General features: G+C 46.0%; 1 protein-coding gene across 4 annotated transcripts in view; it reads right to left on the bottom strand.

Moving 5' to 3' along the window:
• Nucleotides 1-1,480: 1,480 nt before the first annotated feature.
• The window catches only part of Akap7 (A-kinase anchoring protein 7), a 138,269-nt gene continuing 112,388 nt past the window's right edge, over nucleotides 1,481-27,361 (bottom strand). For 3 of the 4 annotated variants that reach the window (XM_052169738.1, XM_052169740.1, XM_052169741.1), the window contains one exon: nucleotides 2,815-3,626. In XM_052169738.1, coding sequence (XP_052025698.1) covers nucleotides 3,418-3,626 — 209 coding nt within the window. In that variant the 3' untranslated portion in view covers nucleotides 2,815-3,417. Of the gene's footprint in view, nucleotides 2,747-2,814; nucleotides 3,627-27,361 lie in introns of those variants that run through there. The other variant, XM_052169739.1, reaches the window with a different exon arrangement.

Raw genomic sequence — 27,361 nt, 5'->3', positions numbered from 1 at the left:
ATATATATATGTGTGTGTGTGTGTGTGTGTGTGTGTGTATGATGTCTGTGTGTGACTGTGTGTATGTGTATATGTGTATGTGTATATATGTGTGTGTGTGTGTGTGTGTGTGTGTGGTGGCGGCGGGAGGTTCAAGGACTTTCTCTTTATTCATTATCTTTAATTTTTGAAATATTGTATTTGGTAAAGGGAAAAAATGCCCCATTGTGGGAAATGTCACCTTTTAAGTAGAATAGATTTGAATTTAAATTCAGCCCTCTTTTGTTTTACATCCTTGGCCATTTCAGCATAAAGTTCCCCCAGCGTCCTAACCTAGAAAGTACTAATGACTTCCTACCAGAACCACTTAGGAAGAGATTTGAGCATGTGCTCCAACCTCCTGGCACCACAGCTCAGGTCTTCAAAGGTATTTAACAACACAACGCAACGGGCAACTGAGGCTAACAGAGAGACATGGAATCCGGGTACTACATCTTCCAAGCACCTTAGATTGCAGACAAGTCCTTGAGGAGAAGATGGCCTGGATCTAAGAAATGTCGATCTGAAGTTGTTCTCGTGGATTAGGGGGTAGTCAAAGTGACAATGGAGCTCTGGGGCCACTGGGCTGTGGCTCAGGGCCAAATTCCTAACAGCAGTGTTGACTTTGACCAGGGCAGCGCCCAGCCTGGAGTGGGTTTCCTCCTCTGAAAAACAAGGACAGGCACACGCATCTAAGCTTCCTTTATGGTTCCACTGCTAAGAGGGGGCTCACAGACAGCCCCTCAGAGGGGTTCATAGACCGCCCCTCTCACAGGGGCTCACAGACAGCCCCTCAGAGGGGTTCATAGACCGCCCCTCTCACAGGGGCTCACAGACAGCCCCTCAGAGGGGTTCATAGACCACCCCTCTCACAGGGGCTCACAGACAGCCCCTCAGAGGGGTTCATAGACCGCCCCTCTCACAGGGGCTCACAGACAGCCCCTCAGAGGGGTTCATAGACCGCCCCTCTCACAGGGGCTCATGGTCAGCCAGAGGGGGTTCATAGACAGCCCTCTCACAGGGGCTCACAGACAGCCACTCAGAGGGGCTCATAGACAGCCCCTCTCACAGGGGGCCCATGGATAGTCACTCAGCAGAGGTTCATGTTTCCTGGTCAGTTTCTTAGGAAGAGTTCCTGGTTCATGGCCAGCTTCTCAGAGGGGGTTCACAGCCAGCAGATAACAGAAGTATATATGCAGATGGATTTTGTCTTTTCACATTTGCTGCTCTCCATACAGGATTAGTTATTTGGTAGGATTAGCAGCTATCTTTTGATTTCTCTGTTCTGCTGTTGCTTGTGTCTGACGCTGACTGCTTTGAAATCACGCAGTCGTCTAAAGTGCAACCCCGTGCCCCCTCTAACAAGAAGGCAGGAGGCGTCAAAACTACAGAGACCCCACTAGTGGCTCTGGAGCACCAAGCGGGACCCAGCGGTTTCCAGAAGAAAGCTAAGAAGAAAAGCAGCAGGGGAAGAGAACCTTTATTACGGGGCATGAAAATGTAGGAACACAGAAAGGAATACATCGTGAATTAATGTAGTACCGTTTACCCAGTGAAAAAATAGCCAAAATCCACGAGCACACTGGCCTGCGTATGAGATGATTACATATTTAATCTCTAATCACTGCCTTCCCCGTCATCTATTAGTAGCAGCAATTTTAAAGTAACTACCAAAGAGCTGTTACAAATAAACACCTCGAAATGCTCATTTACAAATGACCCAGTGCAAACTACTCAGATCCTGAAGAACACAGCCTTGGGCTTCTCTTCAGAGAGTAGGAAATAACCCTGAACGTTCTTCACTAAGAAATAAAAAAAAAAATAATTAAAACTGTACTTGCATCAGTGAAAAATAATATGGATATTATAAAAAAACATTCTTTTGAAATGTAAATAAAGAACATGTCTAATAAAAAATGAAAACAAAACAGAAACATTCCTAACCCATGACTACAATGATTACGCTTACTAATGTTCGTTCAAGTACTGATATCGATAAGCATTCAAACTCTCAGCAACAGGACTGTGGGACTGGATGAGCCCGGACAATGCTTCCTCTGAAGTAACAAGCCACATCAACAGGAGGCAGGTGACAGACCCTTAGAATACTGTTGTCAGTTTTAATTTTTTTGTCTATAAAGGATTTTTCATAAGTGTTTTTCATAGTGTGTGTGTGTGTATGCAATATTATCTGCAAGGACCCATGGAATATCTTACAACAGCTAATTAAGAAGTTATTTCTATAAAATGAGTCAAAGATACCAAAATGAACATGCTAAAACTCAACTTTATGGTGATGACAATGATGATGATGATGGTGGTGGTGGTGGTGGTGATGAGGATGATGATGACCATGGTAAGGCAAAAATATGTTTTCTTTGGCAAGAAGTTGTTAACTCCTTACCAAATGTTGGTTTGTGGGCTTTGTAGAAACCGTAAGCACACTCTGGTTACTCGCCAAAGAGCTATTTAGTGGGCTGAGAGTTCATAAGCATTTTGCCACGCATAACCGCAGTGGGGAGCTATGGCAAAATCAGGCCGAAATCAGCATCTCTTGTTGGATTACCATTATTAAAAACTCTTCCTTCAAAAAGCTCCTTTCTAATCTTGGCCTGAGTCTCTGGCTTTAACAAAAGTTCTTTGATCTGTTTCACTTTGGATTTCAGCTCCATCCTTTCTCGGTGCAAAGCTTCGTCAATTAAGTCTTGGGTTCCAACTGGTTTCTTGCCTGGGGGAAGGGGGGAAATTATATAACACATTTAAAGTGCAAATATCAATGAAGTACATTAAATTGACTTATCAAAATAAGGCTTTAAAAAAACCTTTTAAAACATTACGCCCACGTCTCATAGAAAAGATTGCATTTTGCCAAAAAATATATAATTTACACGAAACTTAATTTACTGTAAATAAAGATCACCGTGTGGTAACAACACATGGGGGACAAACAGGAAACATTGTGGACTCATTATACTCATGGTCATTTCAACAGTGACAAACTGAAACTTAGCACTTGATAGCTGTGTGCAAGTTTTGGCCTCAGATAAAGTGAGCAGAGGATCGAAGCATTGTAAACGGCGGTGTCCGTCCGTCGTCGGTCACAAGTCCTCTCTCTCCCTCTCCTTTGGAGTCAGGCAGGCGGTCCCGAAGCGCCCGCTCTCCCTTGTGCTCGGTTGATGGCACGCGGACTTAGTGTTGTTCTTCTGTCAATGATTTTCTTCGGCTGGTCCCAGCGTCCCCTTCTTTTCCGTTGTGTCGCAGCAACACCGAACGCATCAATCGCACCAATCGTAAAAAAGTATTAGGTGATCTCCAGGGCTTGGACAAGACACTTCACTAGCACACTGCGAGCGAGTCAGTCTGCGACTTAGCAGAGGGGCAGCAGGACGGATCCAGCTCTCACTTCCTGTTGTTATCACCGCCATCGCCGTTCTGATGGTTCCGATGATCTCCGTCCTCCCCCTTGGTGGGGTTGCCCTCCCCCGGCTGCTTTTTGTTCTGCGTCTCTTCTAGGTACTGCTGGACAGCCTTGAGCACCGCGTTCTCCACCAGCCTCTTACTGAGCCTGACCAGTTCGGCATCCTCAGGCTCCCTTCGGTCCTTCTCACCTACATTCCACAAGAGAAGAGAGGTCACTGAGCTCCTATTGCCATAGCAACGAGGTCACCAGGGCCCAGCTAGCTCAGCTAGTTAAAAGAGCAAGTGTCCTTCTCTCTGGCAAATGGGATCTATGATTCCAGTAAGAGTGGGCTGCTTTTTCCTACGACATTTGTCCGAGCAGGCGCCTGCCTATCCTGCAGACTTTAGGATGCAAAGCAGCCGACACACCCTTGCAGGCAACGTTGCGCTAATGACAACCCAGGAGCTGCCTGTACCCACACCGAGGGTCCCAAGGAGACCTGGCTCTGCTGCTCCCTCTCCAGGGCTAACTATCAGGAAATCAAGATTGCCCCAATGATCCTACAGGTTAGGATCACTCATGTTAAAATGCTTGGCATAGAAGATCTGTTGTCGATAAACTCCCAGTGCTCGCAACCAAGACAGCTGTAGTCATCACTGGTTTAAAACAGGACCGCAGGATTAGCATCTTGTTTTTAAAATCTCATTGCTATCACTGTAGTTCTAGAGACAGGAAATTCTCCTAGGAAGGGTTAAGATCCTGGCGGGAACTTCCCGGAAGTCACTGCCTTAGGGTCATTTTTCTGTCTCGCTGGTGATCACCAAGGAAGGGGTCAGCATTCGATTTACAGCTGTGAATAACAGCCACTCCTCTCCCCCCCCCCACTCCACCCCCGTGGAGTCCTTACACTACACATCACCCATCCACACTCCAAATCCTTGCTATCCTCAGGAAAGGCAAAAGGGCTCTTGCACTATCTCCAGTCAGCACCCTCAGTCCCTCCACTGAGCTTACAGGCCGGAAGACAGATGGACGGAGGTGAAGAAGATAGTAATTGCCCACCCACTATAAGATGAGCTCACCGTGGGACAAGCCAAGGGCACATGATGACCAAGGCAGTGAGTGCTACACTGGCATGCTCAGGACTGGGGCAGCATAGCAGGGGTGCGAGCAGGAACACAGATATTATTTTCTATCCTCATATATAACAGAGCTAGAATAGCAAAAGGTAAGGCCAGGAACATCCCTGGCCCCTGACTACCTGCAGAGCCCTGCTGTCTGTCTGCAGCACACAGTCAGTCAGGGTTAGCCACCCCCTCCTTTCCAGGGACAGACATCCCAAATGACAGGGAGGATGGGTTAGGACCAACCCAGGGAGGTGACTTAGCAACCACTTCCCCCTCAAATGTGGCAACACGGCAGTCAGTCGCCGTGATCAGAAGCTTAAGCACATGTGCACAGAAAACACGTCCAGAATTGAGTAAGCTTTGACACAGGGATAATTACGGAGAACCTATTAAACAGAGATTGTGAAAAGCAAGAAAAAAAACTGTTATTAATATAACTTTAGGCAAAAGTTCAGATTTTACCTAGTAAGAATGCATGGAAATGTTATGTTATCTAATATTTAAAATATTTGCTCTCAATTTTATAACATAGTATTTACCCCATACAGAGGACATTTCTACATGCATTACAAGCAACTATTTGGACAGTGGCTCTTCAAATTTAAAACAGAAAATGAGATGCAAATGAAGGGATGCTATTTAAGGACCTTTCAAAACATGACTTTTAAAATTACTTTCTAAATCTCCCACCTAGGCTCTATACCCAGGCCAGAGACTATAATTTTGTGGACTGTTCTAGAACTCCAGCCAGCTTTCTTGCTGGGTTAAGATAACAAGGTTGAACTTAAATTTCATTACTAACTCATTCTCCAAAATCCTTCCCAGTTCTAATAGCATGTGCCTTGTTATTTCCATCAATGGAGTGTCCTTGTGACTTTAAATGTTAAGATACTTGAGATACCCAGGGGTTCTGGTTGTATTATATTTCCATACTCAGAATGCAAGTTCAACACAACAGAGGAAGGTGCTGACCAACGTCTTTCCTAAAGAGAGAGGCAGAAATAGAAAAGCTTCCCAACAAATGGCGATTTTCCTTCTGGTTACACTGTTTTTGTTCATACTTTACTATTATCTACGCTGATCAAACTGAAGACATGGTTACCTTTGACACTTCCCTTCCTGTCATGAGCCTGCTTCACTGCACAACACTGTGAATGTGTGCTACACAATTTCTCCTGTCTTAGAGGCACCTGGAAAAATACCTCTAGATTCACTTTTCTAAAGTGTCCCTTTCATACTGGGCATGGCAGCACACACCTTAATCACGGCACCTAGGAAGAAGAGGCAGGTGGCAGATCTCCGTGAATTTGCGGCCAGCCTGATCTATAGATCAAGCTGCAGGCCAGCCAAGGCTACAAAGTGAAATTCTGTCTCAAAAAAAGAAAGAAAAGAAAAGAAAAGAAAAGAAAAGAAAAGAAAAGAAAAGAAAAGAAAAGAAAAGAAAAGAAAAGAAAAGAAAAGAAAAGAAAAGAAAAGAAAAGAAAAGAAAGGAAGGAAGGAAGGAAGGAAGGAAATAAGGAAGGAAGGAAAGAAAGAAAGAAAGACAGACAGAAAGAGAGAGAGAGAGAGAGAGAGAGAGAGAGAGAGAGAGAGAAAGAAAGAAAGAAAGAAAGAAAGAAAGAAAGAAAGAAAGAAAGAAAGAAAGAAAGAAAGAAAGAAAGAAAGAAAGAAGCAAACTGTACTGGCTGATTTTGTGTGTCAACTTGACACAGGCTGGAGTTATCACAGAGAAAGGAGCTTCAGTTGGGGAAGCGCCTCCATGAGATCCAGCTGTGGGGCATTTTCTCAATTAGTGATCAAGTGGGGAGGGCCCCTTGTGGGTGGTGCCATCTCTGGGCTGGTGCTCATGGGTTCTATAAGAGAGCAGGCTGAGCAAGCCAGGGGAAGCAAGCCAGTAAGGAAAATCCCTCCATGGCCTCTGCATCAGCTCCTGCTTCCTGACCTGCTTGAATTCCAGTCCTGACTTCCTTTGGTGATGAACAGCAATGTGGAAGTGTAAGCTCAATAAACCCTTTCCTCCCCAACTTGCTTCTTGGTCATGATGTTTGTGCAGGAATAGAAACCCTGATTGAGACACAGACAAAGGGACACACATGTGCATCCGGGGAAGGCTCATCACAGAGATCTAAGAATGTGACAGTCTAAGACACCAGAATCTTCATTCAAGGGAGACCTTGGCTCCCCTTTTTCAATAGATTTGGTGCAACTTACAGACATTTTCAGATTAAAGTTATGCTGTAATTTCCCTCTGCTTAACAACTGCATGAGGGCAGCAGTCCCTCTCGCCGACCCTGGTGTCTCCTTCATAATAGCAGCTCCGCGCTCTATGCCTATACACACAGCTCTCCTATGATTCCAGCAAGATACTTAACTACTAAAGAAAAATATCCCTAATAAAAGCATCAAACTCTTGATCCATGTATCCTTTCTTGGTTTATGTAGTGGTCTGACTCCCATACTTATTGAAGAGACTAGCTTTTGCCTTTGATATTGTATTTGAGAAATCTCCCTAAGGTGTCTTAAGTGGTAGTGTCTGAGACTGAGTCTCCCCCTGGAGGCCAGGATGGCCCAGACTCCTCACGGAGCCTACAACAGTTACAACAGGCAACAATCCCCATCTCCACCTGCCTATAATGCAGGAATTATAGGCATCAGTCACCACACCCAACTCCACGATGTCTTAGAAAGATACTAAAAAATGGAAATGAAATGAAGAGTCTTTTAAAACTACAAGGCACAGCTAAATATGCTGGCATATGCCAATGATCCTAGCACGCAGAAGGGTGCAGCCGTAGTGTAAATGAGAGGCTAACCTGCATTTTATGGTGAGTTGAGAACAGTCTAGGCTACAAAATAAGCTTACCCCAAAATATCAATCACTAAATGAAAATGAATCCACTCAATACAGTATATTCTAAAGGGTACAACATTTAAAATATTTCTCAATAAACTGCACATGAGCAACTGGGAGTCAGCAACCCTCTCTGAGTGTGGCGTGATTTATTCATGGTCTGCTCTATTATTCTGGTTTTCCTTATATTTACTGAGATCTTTGGTACCAATATAGGTCAGTGATTAAGTTTACTATTTTGTGATCATTAAAACAAAACAAACAACAAAAACCTCCTCAGTGGTGGCAAGAAAATTTTAGTACTAGGGTAATTTTTTTAAAGATTTATTTATTATCATATGTGAGTACACTGTAGCTGTCTTCACATGCACCAGAAGAGGGCATCCAATCTCTTTGTGGATGGTTGTGAGCCACCATGTGGGTGCTGGGATTTGAACTCAGGACCTTCGGAAGATCAGTCAGTGCTCTTACCCACTGAGCCATCTCTCCAGCCCTACTAGGATAATTTGAGATGAGTTTTAGTGTTCAGATGATCTCAACATATGAACTGAGGTGACCCAACAAAAGCTGAGCTGAGGTCACAGGAAAGGCTCTAGAGATTGTCCCTAGCTTCCTGTGTCCTGCCGACATCTAAGTGCCTGTTTGTAGCGACAAGAATAAATCAAGATAGTAATGCAATTTTTAATCAGAAAATATAAAGATGATCAAGGGAGAGGAGGAGAGAAGAGGGAGGAAGATGCATCACACACACACACACACATGCACATACACGCACACGCACTCACACATGCACACGCACACATGCACAAACACACACGCACACACATGCACAGACATACACACATGCACACGCATGCACACACATAGGCACACGCATGCACACATGCATGCACACACACAGGCACACGCATGCACACACACATGCACACATGCATGCACACACGCATGCACACACACATGCACACACATGTGCGCGAGCGTGCACACACACACACACACACAGTGGGGGGGCATATCAAAAGGAGAGCCTTCCCCCCCCAGAACATCATCAGCTGTCACTGCACATCAAGTGTCAGAAGCCCCATGGGGAACGCAGACCCTCTTTGACCCCTGAGGCTGCAGCCGCTCCCTGGCTGTCACTGTGCCTCACAAAGAACATGGTCTATTATACCTTAAGTCCTATAAGTTCTGTTTGCATCATCATGAGAAAACACAAAAGAAGAAAAGCAGAGAGGTTTATGAATGTTCCAAAAGGCATACACACAAAAGGACGACTGGTGTGAAGGCTTGGCCCTGTCACACCATGCCACGCTGAAAACTACAAATGTTAAGCAACAAACAGTACGAAAGGTGGACAAGATTCCCGGGAAGCAACCCCTGAGGAGCTTTCCAATGTGACTGCAAGAATGGAAGGGACAGACAATAGAAAGTCTCAATTAAAACACTGCACCCGGGGAGAAATGTAAGTACTGAAAGCCGTTAGTATTTGTGGTGGCCCATGCCAGTAACTAGTACTTGGGGGATGAAGGTACTGGCTACACAGCGGGGTCAAGACCAGACATGATCTCAAAAACCCAACCAAACAAAAACAACACAGACCCAGTCACTGAAACAGCAACCAGGAAAAGGGAAGTCTAGAAGAAGTTGTTACTGATGCCAGCTTGCTGGGGAGCTCTTAGGAGAAAGCCCACAGAGGCGAGGTTCAATGCGCCCATGGGTGTGGCGCTTCCGTGAGCCAGTGTAGCACACACTGAACTGAAGCCACCTGCGGCTTGCTAACACTCGGTGTGAAAAGAATCCCTCGTCTCCACTAGGAAAAACACAAGTGTTTTCAACAAAGGTGAAATCAATGAGTCAAGTGTGAGTTAGGTCTTGGGACACAAGGAGACAGAGCGCGTGAGGAAATGCCCCAGGTGGCAACAAGCTGAAGGTGGCGACGTCCGTGGGCAGCCTACAGGGCCCGCAGCAGCTCTCCACAATACCTGCTCACAGACACTGAGGACTGCAAACCAGTCAGGAAGCCACTCTGGGGGATGGCTACCGTCAAGACTGTCCAAATGGCCAGGCATGGTTGTCCCATGCCTGTGTCACAAAACCAGGAAGACTGAGGCAGGAGGGTTAAATGTCAGGAGACTGTGTGAGTTACACAGTGAGGGGGGCGGGGCGGAAAAAGACAAATGGAGGGAATGACTGAAAAGAGCAACAATCCCCTTAGATCTGAACAAGGCCTTCCTCAGCAGCTCCCATCACGTCAGCGTGCACATCGCTGTTCTAGAAACCCAATGATGTCTGCTGCAGAAAAGGGCTTTTGTTTTTAACTGTGGCCATGTATAGAGGTCAGTGGTGGGCCACACCTTTAATCCCCATATTCAGGATGTAGAGGCTGGCAGAGCTCTGAGAGTTCAAGGCCAGCCTGGTATGCACAGGACAGCCAGCCAGAGCTACGTAAAGTGGCCCTATTTCTTTTTTTTTTAAGTTTGTTTGTTTGTTTGTTTGTTTATTATGTGAGTACACTGTAGCTGTCTTCAAACACCAGAAGAGAGCATCAGATCTCATTACAGATGGTTGTGAGCCACCATGTGGGTGCTGGGATTTGAACTCAGGACCTTCAGAAGAACAGTCTGTGCTCTTAACTGCTAAGTCATCTCTCCAGCCCGACCCTATTTCGAAAACAGAACAACAGCAAAAATGGATGCATGGCAAAAGACAGTCGACATCACTAGTCATCAGAGAGCCCCAGGTTAGAGTCATGGTGAGATGATACTACTCACCGGGACAAATGACTCCGCTAAAAGGACACAAAACACTAAGGGTTGCTGAGGATGTGAAGCCAACAAGTCAGACTTCTTCTGCTGAGAGGCAAATACCCCAGTTTGGGGAGTTGGGGGAATTCTTAGACTGGTTGACTATATTCTCACCACCCTACCCAGCAATCTCACCTCTAGCTTGACTTGAAAACAGGCGAATGCAAGCACACATGCTCACCAAACCGCTCACAGCACTATCGGGAGAACTACTCAGAAACGCCTTAAACTAGAAACGACCTAAGCAGCCTCTGTCTGAGGATGACCCGGAAGGCTGTGATAGGTCCACGCGGTGAAAAAACTCCAAAGGAAGGAAGCGCTGACATGCGCTACGACACAGACCATCCTAAGATAATACATCAGGCGGCAGAGCCCAAACCAGAGAGGATACACACTATGGGATTTCATGTTCGATGTTACAGAAAGGGACAAGTGGGGTGAGAAACAGGGCAGTGGTTTGGGGGCGCGGGGAGATGCGAAAGAATTTTGGAGGGTGGTGGAGCTGTTTACGAGCTTGCGTTGGGTATTATGACTCTCCTGTTCATTAAAACTCACAGAGCTAAACATGAATAAGAGGATTTCCTGCCTGTAAAGCAGAGCTCACTCTTTAAAATGCTAATGGGAACAGTTTTTTTCCCAGCATTGCCTCTGGGGGGGCATCAGAGGCTCCCTGATAAGCCTGTTTGTCACTCAGCCATTAGCCTAGGGCTGCCCATAAAAATGACTTCCCCGCGGCCCCTCACTATTTTAAGACACACCCCAACTGCAACCCGCATAATCTCAAGGCTGCAGGCCTGCTTCTCGGCTGCTTTTCTTGCGAATCATAGTTTTCTGTTTGCTCAGTATCAAAATATTTTCCATAAAACTGACTGCAGTGACTTGTGAGTGTAGATAGGAGCCCAACAGACCGCTTCGCTTTTCCCTTTCTCCATATCAGACATACATACCGTCCACTCAGGCTGCTCACAGAGTACAAACTAACTTGGCGCCAGTGTGAGGCTGACAGGTGACCCCTCTCTCTGACGTTGAAATCTACTGCCTGGGGGTGGCAGGCTCTCATTTGGTTTCTTTGGGATTGGCTCTGTGTTATCAGTAGACTCTTTACCCAAAAGTCCACATTACAATTACTATCACCTGCAGGGAAACTGTGGCACTTCCTCCCTACAGTTCAGCTCCTGCTTTTTGTTTCAGTTGGAATGTGAGAATTTAGGGTCCTTGATTGGTCACTAAGACCACTCTGAGTCACTTGGTGCAAAACTGACTGAAATGTAGAATTCTGAATCAGGAAAAAGGAGGTAGATATTATTAATGCAAATCTGAGTCCACAGGAATATCATTAGAAGGGTGAATACCACTGAAAAAAATATTTTGGGGATGAAGAGACAGGTCATAAGCATACATTTTCAAGAAATCATCTCTTGATCTGCAGAAAGCATAAAGTCTGGAAACAAAGCCCTGCTCGGCACTGCCAGTCAGATGGCTGGATAGTTTAAGAGTGTTGGACATGGTAGCTGACTTCTGAGTTCTCAGTCATTTCGCTAAGGCACACTCGTGGTAACACATGCTTTTCCCCTAAGCTCATATTCTAAAGTAGGCCATAGTTCAGTAGAAAGGAGGGTGTTTTCCCATTCTAAATGCTGTGTTCACCAAGGTAGGAGAGCCCAATACATTTTGCCAACCTGTCTAATCAAATGACATAAAGCATAAGCTATGGCCGCCACTCTGGCTCATTATAAGCAATACAGGCATGCCCGGGTCAGGAGGAACGCCAGGCTGAGGACATTTCCACGGTCACCATGGTCCTCTACCCATCTGGAGAGATTCCGGGATTATAAAGCAGGGTCAGACTTGGTTTTCACCGTGAGGAAAGGCGAGTGTTGACATACAAACAATGACACCAGGGGTTTACAAGTTCCCCCACAGAAGACTGGACGCTCAGTCCACCCAAACATCCGCCCCAGGCAGGTAGCCAGAGAATTTTCAACCTGGAGCAGAGAAGGTAAACATGGAAGTTGCCAATGACTAGATGACTAACTGGAGAACCAGAAACTTTGCTTTCACTCACGGGACTCCCTTCTCCACTGGAAACTCGCAGTCTAAATAACTCGATTGACTGCTGCAAGATTCCTCCTTCCCTCCTTTGCCTGTCCATTCTGTCCTTCTCTTGTCTCTCCTCCCCTGCTTTCTCTTTCCTCTCTCCTCTCTCCTATTTCCACCTTTCTTTCCACAAACATCAACTAAGCACCCTGTCTGTGATAAGCACCTGCTTTATGAATATAGACTACAGAAACGAACACAACATGGCCCTACCTTCAGAAAACCTGCAATTCAATAGAAATGAATGACAATAAGTAATAAAATGTCATACACACTCTGAAGGAAAGAGGAATATAGAGTGGATACACACAGAAAGACTGGCAGGCTAGAGAGATGGCTCAGCAAGTGAGAACACTGGCTGCTCTTCCAGAAGACCAGGGTTCAATTCCAACCATCCACATAACAGCTCACAATCCTCTGTAAGCCCAATCCCAAGACATTCACTTGTGGCCTCTGCTGACATCATGCATACACACAGGGGAGGGGGTCATACATGCATGTAGACAAAACACCTGTATCTGTTGAATGAATAAATATCAAACTTTAAAAGACTATAGACAACTGGGATGTGGCTCAGGCTGTGAGCTGGATTCCTATAGGGAGAGGGGTGCTGGAAACACGCTCAGAAGGAGACCAGAGGTGACAGGAACTCAGATTCATTCGCTGAGAGCATGTCATTCATTGCTCCCCTGTATGAGACGAGCCAGAGTCTGGCTTCACTGGAGATGCTTGGCCACTCCCCAGGAGTGCGGACATGAGTGGTCAAGTCCACCCCGACATGCTCTGGGACCTGCTGTGCCACACGCAGGTTCCTCCTTCCCCGGCTCTCCAACCACCCACTCCCAGTAACTGTTCGGGAACTCTCTTAGTAAACCTGCCTCCCATAAAGCACCTGGCATGTGGACCTTCTCCCACACAGGTAAGTCCAAAGCTCAATCCAATTTCTACATATGTGTCAAAAGAAGGATCTAAAAACCAGGAGACATACCTAACTCTACATTTCTAAAATCTGTCAGCGCTGTCACTCAAATACAGATGAACATGGCTCTAACACACCACACTTTTGATATTGTGTCACAGTGCTAGGCTCTAGCTAGCCTTTAGGAGATTTTTTGTTTTGTGTGCATGTGTGAGGGGGCGGGGTATATGTGTGTGAATGCGGGTGCCTGCAGAGCCCAGAAGAGAGCTTTGGATTTGCGGGAGCTGACGTACCTACAGTTGCAGGCTTGAGCGCTAGAAACTGAACTTGGGTCCCACATGTGAGCAGCACACAGTCTTAACCAGTACGCCTGGCCATCACTATATCTTAAAACTCCTTTAAAAGTTGTCTTAAAAGTGGTGGAAATAACTGCAAACAAGAAATTTATATTGCGTGGGCGGGTAGTGCAGCAGTGAGCGCAGCTGCTTCTAACAATGATCTGCACTGCTCTGTGTGGCTGAAGCTACACTCCTTTACAATCAAAGGATGTCACATTTTGGTTTAGAGAAGAAGGACTGTAAATTAATCTTGCAAAAGGTGTCCAGCAGACATACAGACAGACACCAGGAATAGCAGGGTACAGATGGCTTTCGGTTTCTAGATACACCAAACTCAAACGTGCGGCACCGTAAAAATAATTACATCAAGTCTGGTTTGCATGCAACTCCTCTGAGAGCACGCCTACTACAGGACGGGCGTCACACATTCATGATAAGTGCCACAGTCATTCACCAGAATCCTCTCAGCTTTCTCTCATCTTCTTGGCAATCATTATACACCTTCCATCACACACAAGGCTTTCTGCCAGCCAGTCACTCCTTTCTGGTAAATTCCCAAAAGATCTGATATAGTCATTAGCATAAAAAACATAGTGGTGGAGTTAAGCTAGGAATTAAAAAAAATCGGGACCAATAGAAAGAAATTTTTAATAAGCAAGTGAAGGCCGGGGAAGAGCTCAGGTCATAGAGCGGTGGGGTCACAGAGCCATGTCCTCAAACTCAGACGAAAGCAGCAGAATGGTGATTACGTCAGGAGCCCAGAGAGCCTTCGGACCAGGCTTGTTCCCGAGCTGCACGGGGCTTGGGGTCATATCCCTTCCAATCCCCTTCCATCCCTTCCTCCCCTGCCCCTTTCCCTAAGCAAACAAGACCATCAGACTCGCTCCACATCTACCTGTGTATCCTGGCTCCCCTTGCTCTCTACAGGGCTCCCACAGAGCTGTTAAAAACCTCAGAGGTCGCCCTGTGGGCCCTCGCAGGGAGCCTACAGGGAGTGCAGCAGTGCCACACTGGCCTTTCAGGCGCAGGTCCTGATTTTCTGTGTGGGATGGAGAGGGGAACTCTGTTTCCCAGAGCTGAGGGAAGTCCCACAGCCACAGCCTGTGAGGCCAGTGAGGGTGAGAACAGGGAAGCTGCCTGGAGCCACGGTCCCCAACACCAAGCAAAAGCTGAGGAGGTGAGGGCTGGGGATAGATATGGCTGCTTGGTAAGCAGTGGCCACACAAGCACGAGGAACTGAGTTCAAGCCCCAGAACCCCCACAAAAATGCCAAGGCACCTGTTAGGTACCCCGGGAAGATGGCTAGAGATTAAAGGAAAATTTCACTAAGGGGACAGAGCTTGCCCTCTGCAATTTGCCCACTGTTCCCATCTCTGCTGCCCCAGTCACCTGCCTCTGCTTTCCACTGCTCCACATTACCCTTCACTGCCTCCACTGCCCCTCAGTGCTGCCCACTGCTCCTCACTGCCCCACACTAGTCCTCAGTGCTCCCCACTGCCTTCACTGGTCCTCAGTGCTCCTCACTGCCTTCACTGGGCCTCAGTGCTCCTCACTGCCCCTCAGTGCTCCCCACAGCCCCTCACTGCTCCTCACTGCTCCCCTGTGCTCTGCACTGTACCCCACTGCTCCCCACTGCCCCTCACCTCTTCTTGCTGTCCTCCGCTGCTCCTCAGTGCTCCCCACCACCCTCTACTGCCCCCTACCGCTCCCTACTGCCCCTTGATGCTCCCCAGGGACCCTCACAGTTCCTCACTGTTCCTTGTTGTTCTGTAGTGCTCCCTATTGCTTCTCACTGCTCTTCAGTGCTCCCCATTGCTCCTCACTGCTCCAGGTTCTAGAAGTTGGTTCCAGTTTTCATTTCTTCTCCTTACTCCTCTGTCATTCCCATGGAGGGACGAGCAGAGCTGGCTGGTGTCCTAAACTTCCAGGCCAAAATTCCAGCTCCACTGATGGCTTTCCCAAGTCTCTGGAGACAGCAACTCTCTTCAGAAATCTTAGTCACATAGGACCCTTCTTTCCATAAGTCACCCAGGCCTGAAAGCTACTGTTTAGTCTTGACTTTCCATTCATTTACTACTCCAAAGTCTATTTCACTAATTCCCTACATTAAATCAGTATAGTTCCCTGCTTCTTTGCTATACCATAACTAATATCTGCTATTTTTATATTTCCCCTCATATAACTGTTTAATGATTGGTGATTCCAACAGTACAGAAACAAAGGGCACAATGGCTAAAAATCGTACAAAGTTAAAGCAGCTATAACTGCATTATGTCAGGAACAAACTTTCTCATAAAATAATCTATTATAACCCTTTAATATCAAACTTCATGTAGTTATACATATATAAAGCTAAGTTCTATGAAAAGTCTGCAGGTCTAATATGCAGTGGTGAATATATACTTTCATCCCAGTGAATGCTTGGCTTAGATTTAATATGTCAATTTTAAAACTACAGTAGAGTAAATCTAAAGTTTCAAAACAATGTCCATTTTAAAGACAGTCGCGCAGCAGGCAGCACATGTCAGCGTGCTCTAACCAGGACATGCTGGTTCTCGGAGATTTCAGTAACCAACATTTCTAACAGAATATAGGGCAGACAATGGTGTGCCGAAACAGTCACCCAAACTTGTGTCTTTACACTCTGAATTTTAAAGCAAGTTTGCTGATCCTAAAAGCATTGATTTGAATACCACTCAGTAGTCACTATAAATTCACTAATTTAAAAGCATACATTGTTATAAAAAAAGTTTTGGTCTTCTACTTAAAGTTTAGTGACAAAATAGTTTGGAAATTTTGCCTTCTACCATACAGAGAAGACGGAGGCAAAGAATGCAGGGAGTCAATGGAGTCGACGAAGTGGGCGGGGCATCCCTGGGGTGGGCTACGAGCCTCGGTCCATGAAAACTCCCATGAGTCTTTGAGGGTGACCCTGAGATGCTTAGCAATGGAGGAAATGAAACCGGAAACAGCCACCTCCTGTAACCAGAAAAGATTTCCAATGGAGGGATGGGGGGGGGGGGCACCAACCCAGCCACAAAACCTTAGACCCACAATTTTTTCCTGCCAACAAAATGTGCAGGGATAAAGACGGAGCAGAAATCAGAGAAATGGCCAACCAATGACTGGCCCAGCTCGAGACCCACACCATGAGGGAGAGCCCACCCTGACACCAGTTAATGATATTCTGCTGTACTTCCAGCAAGGCTGCTAGCATTACTGTCCTCTGAGCTCCAGCCACTGATGGAAACAGATGCAGGGACCCACAGCCAAGCATTAGGCAGAGCGTGGAGAATCCTATATGGAAGGGGGGAGGAAGGATTGAAGAAGCCAGAGGGGCCAAAGACACCACAAGAAAACCTACAGGATCACCCAACCCGGGCCTGTGGGGCCCACGGGGCTAAACCACCAAATAGACAGCAGGCATGGGACGGACCTAGTCCCCCAACAAATATGTACAGCAGCTTGGTCTTCATGTGGTTTTCCTAGCAGCAGGAGCAGGAGCTGCATCTGACCATTGCCTGCCTTTTAATCCCCTTCCCCTAACTGGGCTGCCTCATCTAGCCACACTAGGAGAAGATGTACCGAGTCCTACTGCAACTTGATATGCCAAGGTGGGTGGATGTCCATGGGAGGACTCCCCTTCTCTGAGCCTTTTCTGAGGAGAAAGGGGAGTCAGGAGGATGGTGGGGAGGGGAGAGGAGGGAAGGGAGGACCAAAAGATCACAGGAGGGGAGGAGAGGGGAGAGAGGGACAGGGAGGAGAGGAGGGAGGGAAGCTACGATCTGGATGTAAAGTAAATAAAATAATAATAATAATATGAAAAAATCTACCATACAACATATTGTATGTTACTAACACAAAGTCTACTTGAATGTCTCTATTAACAGTCCACTTGCATATTTTTATTGTTTTTAACAGAAAACTTACTATAAACAGAATGTCACTTTTTTTACATTTATATGTCTGTGATCTCTCTCTCTCTCTCTCTCTCTCTCTCTCTGTGTGTGTGTGTGTGTGTGTGTGTGTGTGTGTGTGTGTGTGCCATGACACAGCACGCATGTGGAGGTCAGAGGACAGCTTGTAGGGATTAGGTCTCACCTTCTCCCACACAGAATTAAGTCTTTAGACTCAGCAGTCAGCACCAGCACTGACTGAACCATCTCCAGAGCCACAGTTCACTATAAGGCCCGTCACTCAACAACTCCCTACGGTATCCGCAGTTGTCTAAAAGAACCATAAAGGGCATGCTCCCTTCCACATTTCTGACCTCCTACACAGTCTGAGCCAACTACTTCTCCTTCTCTCATCCCAGCCCATGGTTGGAATCCTGTAGCCTCCTGGGGTGTGTCTGAAGTCTCCTCCCCATCCTGACCTCCCTTAGGACACATTTCAGTTCCACAGATCTCTAAGTAAGGTTTGACTCCAATAAAGTTAGACATAAAGCATTAGATTAACAAATCATCCATTTGCCAGTATATGTGAAATCATAAATTATATTCTAAAGCCCCCAAACACTGACTTTACGGCTTATTTTGGCTGTACATTTAAAATGCTTAGAAAGTGTGACTTCTATATTTCTGCCCCAACTGACACACGGTAGACATCCAATTAAAGTTTGATGCCATTGTGTGGCAGATGCCAACAACAGTTCTGACCACAAGGAGCACGAGGTGGGTGCTATGGGGCAAGTAGGCAAGTGTGGACCACCCTGTGCCCTGGAGCCCCCCTTCCCTTGCAGCAACAGGGGATGCCGTCTCTTCAGGGGATAGAGAACCTCTTTCCTTCCACACAAAGCATCTCACTTAGACATCACTTCTTCCCTAGTACTACATTTTTCTATACATACATCTTTTTGTTTTATACACACACACACACACACACACACACACACACCCTTAAGTGAGTAAGTAAGTTGAAAAGAAACAGTATTTGGAAATAAGAAATTATAAGTTTCAAATACCATCTATATGGCTTACCATTAAAATTAGCATTCGCATCCCAGTTAACACAACATTTAAATGTAAGCCACGCTCACTGTTTTCATGTTTGGTCTAGGACTGTTTCCCAAATGAAAGATTTATTTCAGTAGTGCTAAGTTCCGTTAACTTTAAACTCTGACATTATGAATGTTCATCACGGGGCACTTAATTTCCTAAAACGTGTATTGTGGGAGCTGTGTTTGCTCATATCACATTGTAAATGTCACCAGTGAGAGCTTAGCGCAAATGTCTGTCACAGTGGCAACTAACCTTCTCTTACTGGACTTTCCTGACTTGATTCCACAGCCTTCCTGTCATGAGAAGGCTGTGGAGTCATGGGAAAGGTATTGCATCATGGGAAGGGCACTGCATCATGGGAAGGGCATTGCATCATGGAAAGCTAGTGGCACCACGGGAAAGTGTTGCATTATGGAAAGAGCATGCATCATGGGAAGCTAGTGGCACCATGGAAGGGTGTGGCATCATGCGTGCTACATCACCTGCTAGAAAGAAAGACCCTTCTGAGTTGACTTGTACTAACTACTGAGAGGGCAATAAACCTTGGAACCCAACAGACTTCTACTTTGAAAACTCATGTAAATTTAAAAATGAACCTCCTAGGCCGGGCGATGATAGCACACACCTTTAATCCCAGCACTCTGGGTGGCAGAGGCAGGTAGATTTCTGAGTTCGAGGCTGGCCTGGTCTACAGAGTGAGTTCCAGGATACCCTGTCTCGAGAAAACAAACAAACAAACAAACAAACAAACAAACAAAAACAGGTCCACATCCCGTTGTCCTAAAAATGAACCTCCAACAATAACAGCTGTCCATTACTCCTTCCTGGGTCCTCTCCACACCTGGTCAGAGCTTTCTAGATGGGGAGCGCTCAGCCGAGTTAGCAGAAGTAAAACAAAACTTTCTTCTACGTATCTTTCACGAAAGGCCAGCCCTCACTGCAACTAAACACAGCATGAAGGTTTCTAAGAAGTCAGCGAGTTGTCGCTTTTCACCGGGGCCGGTGTATTTCAACCAGAATATGTACTGGAGTAATAATAAACTCAACAAGTATAAGTTCTCTGCAACAGCGAGAATGTGTTAATGTATAATCACAGCTATAGTTTAAATCAGTTTGGCAGAACCAGAGATCTATAACTACTAAATACAGGAAAGTCCCAGAGAATAATGTCCAAAGTCTATGGTTGCAGGTGATAAAAGTTTAACCCAAATACAGTTAAGCAGAGAATTGCTTTATGGGCTGGAGAAGTTCTCAGGCACGGCTGAGGTGATGAGGTAGCTTTTCTCCTCCCCTGGCTCTTCTGTTCTCTGTGCTGGCTTCATTTGTAGAATGGCTCTCTGTTGGACCTTAAGCCAACTAATGTGTGACAATGTGTGAACCACACACTCCTCCCAGAGCAGGAAGCAAGATACTGTGGTAGACAGGACCTCAAGAACACAGGTAGAGAATTCTCCAAAAAATGGACACTCTGTTGAGCTGAAATTCTAAGTCCTAATTCCCCCTCTCCAGTAAGATAAAATAAACCCATCACTGTGCTAAACTAAGACTATGTTGCAATTAACATAGTCTTTATTTATTGTATAGAAATCATATTTACCAAGTATATTAAAGAAGAGTGGCTAGCATGCAGCCACATTATAAATATTAGCTAAATCTTGATTAAAATTTAATTTTCATGACAGGTAGATACTATTTAAGATTGGAGTACAAAGTATAAAATTACAAACTGGGTCACCATGTCTCCAAACACCTCCACTGTCTGTGATATGACACTGAGCACCATGGAAGCTTTTCTGAGTCTCTTTGCTAAGGGTAAAATGGGCAAAATTAAACAGATCTACAGGAAATTGGTTATCACACATCTTCAAAGGATTTTACAAGATTTAAACTAACACCTGACATTCTTTGAGGATACTAGGTCACAGCACACTGCTGGAGAACAGGATATGTCATGTAAATTTTGTTTTTTTTTTCATCAGATGATGAAATGAGTCAAGAGCTACGCCTAAACTCGGCAGATACGCTACTCAGAAATACCCAGAGCATTTCGTCCATGTCCTAACTATCCCTAGGCCTAGACCTGGAAGCGTCTTCCCGCTGCACAGTCTAATCTTCCAAGCTGACTGTTCAATCTGGCTTCTCTCGGTTCTGACTGAAAGGTTCTATTTGGTTTCATACCAGTTTTGGCAATCTGTTCTAATCTTCTGTCCCCTTTACATTCTCTGGCTCATTCTGTCTTCACCTGAGTACTGGCTGGTTTTGCGTGTCAACTTGACACAGGCTGGAGTTATCACAGAGAAAGGAGCTTCAGTTGGGGAAGTGACTCCATGAGATCCAACCGTGGGGAATTTTCTCAATTAGTGATCAAGTGGGGAGGGCCCCTTGTGGGTGGTGTCATCCCTGGGCTGGTAGTCTTGGGTTCTATAAGAGAGCAGGCTAAGCAAGCCAGGGGAAGCAAGCCAGTAAGTAACATCTCTCCATGGCCTCTGCGTCAGCTCCTGCTTCCTGACCGGCTTGAGTTCCAGTCCTGACTTCCTTTGGTGATGAACAGCAATGTGGAAGTGTAAGCTCAATAAACCCTTTCCTCCCCCAACTTGCTTCTTGGTCATGGTGTTTGTGCAGGAATAGAAACCCTAACTAAGACAACCTGTATTTAGCTTCTTTCTCTCTGCTCTGTTCTACTCTCCTCCCCCCTCCCTTCTCCCCCTCTAACCTCTCTTCCTATGAGAGCTGGGCATACCTATCTCTGACTCACTCTGTCAGATCTTTCTCTGATTTATCACTTTATCTGCCCCTCAATTAGACATCACTTTCAAACATGGCTGATTGCTTCTACAAACTAACCTTACCTTCATTGTTAGGGATTAAATGTGCATATTAAGGGTATGTCTGTATTCCAGCCAGATCATGTTGCAATCCCAGAATCTGCATTCTGGCCAGATCATTTAGGCCTAGAGGGCCTTTGGATGTGGCCCATTGGATTCAAACTCCTCTACAACATCAGAAACCCAACTCTGTTTTGTCATGTGCCCAGGAAAGAGGATACAGTGTGTGGCTCACAGCAGCTGACGGCTGCCCCAAGGACTGACTATAATCCTACAACCAAGGTACTCCCGTGAAAAATTATCCAGCATTTCCATATATGTTCAATGTTCAAAAGTCCTAAGAACAACACGGAGAGGAAAACAGTGATCACCACAGCCTGTGAACTAACAGTCAGAAAGGTGAAAGATGAACAATAACTGTTACTGTTTATGCTATTGTTTCCACTTTAGAAACAAACCGCTGGGGTGCACATCCCTTAGCAATGGGAAAATCTAATAGTATTGACTATGGCTAAATGGTTTACATTGTATGACATGACTGAGGACACCACTACATTACCCAAAGAGATCTTATGCACAGTACAGTCTTGAATTACACAATATGCTACTTTCTCTGCTCAGAAGTGGTAATAGATACTGAGCAGCCTGGGATCCAGGCTTTCCGCCAGCTTCAGCCTCAATACCCCAGAGGATGATAACTGAGAAATTCCCCACTTCTCTGGCTGCCAACAACTTTTCCTCGGAACCAGGGCAGACGGGAGCATATATCTAATAATTGATCTTCATGAACATTTAGAAAATAACCCTGGCACAGCACCTGGCAGATGGTAGGCATCCAAAAAGTTAAGCCAAAGTGGAGGTAGGGAAGGGAAAGAGAAGGCAGCAGAGAAGGAAAAGAAATTTTGTTTGTATTTGTTTGATATTGTTTTTCAAGTCAGGATTTCTCTGTGTAGAAACTCACTCTTGGAACTCACTCTGTAAAACCAGGCTGGCCTCGAACTCAGAGATCAGCCTGTCTCTGCCTCCAGAGTGCTGGGATCAAAGGTGTGCACCACCATGCCCAGCTTGAAAGAGAGATTTTTAAAAGTAATCTTTGCTTGATTCTTGTAGCCCCTAGCCTTTTGGCAGTAAGAGGCAAATGGGGGCGGGGGGGGGGGGGAGAGGTCCTAAAGCTTTTTAGAAAGTTTTATATTTTTGTGTCTGTGAGCACATACACCACATGTGTTTGTGCCCACAGAGGCCAGAAGAGGGCACTGGAGTCACTGGAGCTTGGGTTCTAGGAGTTAAACTCTGATCTTCTAAAAACAAAAACAAAAACAAAACAAAACAACAAAAAAAGTGCTTTTAGTTGCTGAGCTGTTGTTACTTTGTTTCCAACCCAATTCCTGGTAAAAGAAATCTCAACTCAATCAGTAACAACATAAGCTCTACGCCTAGCCTGGGCAGATCTCCCACTACACTACTCTATTCCCATCTCTATTATCCCATAGAACTTGTAGTTTTTCCAGGTCACCAGCTTCTCTCTCTGCAACCTCTCAGTCGATCCCTTGTAGCTCTTCCCCTCCCCCCAACCTTTTCTCCTCCCCCAAACTCTCAGCTCCTCCCCCTTCCTCCTGCCCAATCATTGGCTCAAGCCTTTATTTGAAAAGTTAAGGTGGGGAGAAGGTTCACAAGGCAACTCCTTATCTGCAGCCCCTCTGAGGAGTGGAATTAGCATTAAAATACAAGCCCAGGGCTGTCCACCACACTGAGCCATCTCTCCAGCCCCACAGGAGTTTATGATTGGTTGGTTGGTTAAAGAACTATTATCTGTGTATTGGGAGTTTAGGGGTATTGTTTATTATTGTTGTTATGCATAGATTTATTTTTAACTGTATGTAAGATGGTTGGGTATGTGCACCTGAGTTCAGTGCCTTCAGAGGCTAGAGTTATTAGATTTTTCCAGGAGCTGAAGTTACAGGGAGTTAGAAGCGACCCAGTGTCGAGACAGGGAACTAAACTGGGGTCTTCAGTAAGAACAGTATGTGCCCGTATATGAACTCACAGAGACTGCAGCAGCACGCACAGGGACTGCAGCAGTTCTAAAACTCAAGAAGTGGACACATGCGCCCACACTGTCCCCAAAAGCTCTCTCCAACTGATAACCACTTGCAAATTAAAAATTAGTTTTCTCCAATAGAGTCTCACTGGGAAAACAAACCACACTTAAGGGTAGGCCCCATACACAGAGGCAGATGGCAGATGAACTCCACGGCATCTTCAGCCCTTCGTCTCACAGTGCTGTCTGTTTCTGGGCATGTCCTTTAGCCTTACAGGTCCTCTTGTGTATAGATGGCTCCCAGTTTTGCGCCTTTGTAGGATTCCTGTGTGTGAGAATGAGTGTGTCTCTGAATCTGTGTTCCTTATGCCTTTTCTTCTGTTTGCCTTGTCCTATCCAAAATGTTTCTGTTTGAGTTTATTATTATTCCTTAGATGCTGGTTTGTTTTTGAACGAGAGACAGGAAGGGTATGGATCCAGATAGGAGGGAAAGTGGAGAGGAAGCCAAAGGGGCTGGGGGAGGGGAACCACAATAACAGTGTATGAAAAAGAGATCTATTCTCCATAAAATATAAAGAACAGCATGCGCTCTTAAACATTAAGCCATCTCTGCGGCCACGCCCCCATCCACAGTAGTTCTTAACCTTGGTCATAGCAAACGCTGCCAGGCTCATAGCCTAACAGGAACTCAGTCCCATCCTCTTCACAGACGAGCACTCACAACATGGCTCCAGTGGGGACACCATGCGCAGAGCCTGGTGCGAGTACAGGAATACACCCCGGCATGTTCTTAACTAGGTACTGGACATCACGCGAGGAGACGGAGCACATACATGGAACACAACCACGAAGCCCACACGTGTCAAGTAGAGACCGGAGGGGCAGCATCACAGAATGCCAGAACTGAGCTGACAACATACACACGGCTTCGATGCCCAGTGCCCCCGTAACATCCCTAACAACAGTGCCATCCTACGGTGTGAAAGAGACGGCCTGCCTCAAGAGAGAGCTCATACCTTCAGTGACCATTCTCCTGTTCTTTTTACACAGAGTGCTTCAGAACAAGAAAAGTGTGCACTGCAGAGGCGGATGCTAGCAGCCAAGCATTGGAGGGGGTTGAGTCCCCAATGGAAGAGTTGGAGGGCAGACTGGAGGAGCTGAAGGGGTTTACAGCCCCATGGGAAGAACAATGATGTCGGCCACCCAGACACTCCAGGACTCCCAGGGACTAAACCATCAACCAAGGGGTACACATGGTTCCAGTCAAAAATGTGGCAGAGGAAGGCCTTGTCGGGCATCAGTGGGAGGAGTGGTCCTTGGTCAGGTGAAGGCTCAATAGATGCCTCAGTGTGGGGAAATCGAGGGGAGGGAGGTGGGAACGGATAGGGTGGAGGGGCATATACTTGGAGATGGAGGGTGTAGGGGGTGGGGGGTGAGGGTGGGAGGAGTGGTTGGAGGTTTTGGGGGAAGGGGGGAAACCGGGAAAGGTTTTAGCATTTGAAACGTAAATGAAGATTATATTCAATAAAAAAAAAAAAGTGTGTACTAGAAAAAGAACTACGGGAATGGTGAGGAATTAGTTTCAGAAGTGTCTACTTGCCACAGTTCCACTGAGCTTTCCTTAGCAAGGTATTACATATTGCTCAGCACACCTCTTGCCTTGACATTCTGACTCATGGACATTCCTTCCAGACTACTAAAAACTAGACAATACAAAGGGGGAAAGGTCTAGGAAAAAATTCAGAAAGAGCTATATTGGTGAATGGCTACAGCGCTTGTTATTGCTATGACATCTACTCTAATCTTATTGTCAGGAACATTCTATATAGAGTATAAAAATCTCATTTTCTATAGATCATCAACTAATTTTCAATATTATATTTACTTTAGTCCAAAATTGAAATAAATAAAACTTAGGTGGTGGGGGGGGGGGGGGGTTCAAACACTGGGATTCAAGTAAAATGGCTGTGCTGTTTCTGTTAAGTGATAACCCAAACCACAACGAGTTCTGCTACATTTCAGCATTCGCCCTATCACCCAGAGTTCTAGGTATGCACAGCTAATTTCCAGCATCAACTTGGGCCCTTTTATAATTGGTTGGTAAGAGAATCGTTGTTTGCTAACAGATTAACATGGTAGCACTCATGAATCAGTTAAATCAGAGTCCCTCCCACCCACCAGCACCCACCACCCAAGGACCAAAGCAGGGCAAAGCAGCAGGAGCGGAAGTCCCACTTGATTCTTACCACTTGGCCTGTGGGAGCTATCCTTGCTGAGTCTCTGAACAACTGCAGAAGATTCCAACTCACCTGTGTTTGGAGAATGATACCCAGAAATGTAAGTTTTCACCAACATCCATCCCATTGGATTCTCTCTAATCTGAGCCACCTTCTGGAAGGGCAGCGCAGAGCCATGACCCTCAGTGACGGAATTAGGAGGCTGGGTCAAGGACATGAGTACTCTTGTGCTCTGCCCCCAGCAGACACTCAAGGAGCAGGTGATTTGAAGCAGGCAAACAAGGCTACTAAGTATCTGGGAACTCAACAAGAGGCCACATCTGCATCTCTGGGTGTTCCTTACCATCTAGTCACAACTGGAGCAAGATGATTCTGGGCCCTCTCACATGTCTTTTGTGGATTTTCTTTAAAAACACATTACCAATGCAACTTAAAGACTGGCTATGCCCGATTAGTACTGACTTACGCTCTTCTTGAGACATATCAAGCAATGAAATCTTTGCCACATTTTGATCACCCACCCCTGACTGGGTAAGTCCTATTAGGCAAGCATTATCGGCAGCTTGGACTGCAACTGGAATGTGTGTGTGCACGGGGTGTGTAAATGAGGGGGGACGAAGTCATAACAAAAACAGAGATAGGAGAAAGAATGGTGTGGAAGGAATGTGCGAAGCCAGCGGTTGGCTGGAGCTCGCGTGGAGAGGGAGCGGGTGTGACCGCGTGGAGAGGGAGCGGGGCGTGACCGCTGGGTTCTGTACTCCTGGAACAGATGATTCCTTCAGACACAGCAACGCTCTTTCCTTTCCCTTTGGGAAGCTTAAATTTTAAGAAAGAGAACCCAAAAAAAGCATTATAGAGAACTTCCCATAAACCAAAATTAGAAGCGCTGTGTCTGGAAATACAAGACTTCACTCTGCAGCAGTCCTGGATGACAAAGACTCCTCACTGCACGGGAACTCGACTTCTGCAGAGCCAGGAAGGCAGCTCACAGACCAGGGCAAAAGCCAACCCACTGCAGGGAAAGCCCACGCAGAGGAGCAGGAGGCAGAGGCAGGTGAGGCAAGAACTCCTGTCCGTGCATCTGTCTACACCAAGGCTTTTCAGAGAGGGAAGGCCTCCAGAAAAGGAATCTACGCTGCCGGATCTCCAGACCGACAGATAAGGCATCCTGACGCATCCAGAAAGCGCCCGGCTGCCCGGTGAATGATCATGCTCGGTCTTAGAAAGTGGCTGCTGTGTCTCGGGTTCTAAGAGCAGGCCTGTCACGATGCACAGTATCATTTTCATAAGTAAGATTAGAGATGTTTATTGACTCTTGTTAAGAGCTGAATGTTCCAAAGTCTATCAATGTTTATTCCAAAGCCCTACCAGAAGATTTCTTAGGAAAACTGACTGGACTTCCCAAGTGATTAATGGGCATAGAATATCCACCGACTTCTTAAACCTGCCCCGCTCAGTTTCCTGACAAATGAAAATCAGGAAACAAAAACCAGATAAAGATCATGGAGTATCCCCAAGCTAGATAAGAAATTCTGTGAACCCACTTAAATGCGAATCACACACTGGTGTGACAGATATATGATTGGGAAGATTTCCTCTGAAAGAAAGTAAAAATTCCCTATTTCAGAGTAAGGAGCCCAAGACAGCTCGTTCACACTAATTCTGAAGCCAGCAGTCTACACAGGAGCTAAAACGTTAAGTATGTAC

The sequence above is a fragment of the Apodemus sylvaticus genome, chromosome 23, assembly GCF_947179515.1.
Source record: "Apodemus sylvaticus chromosome 23, mApoSyl1.1, whole genome shotgun sequence".
NCBI classification, from domain to species: Eukaryota; Metazoa; Chordata; class Mammalia; order Rodentia; family Muridae; genus Apodemus; species Apodemus sylvaticus.
This window is presented reverse-complemented; position numbering and strand designations above follow the sequence as displayed.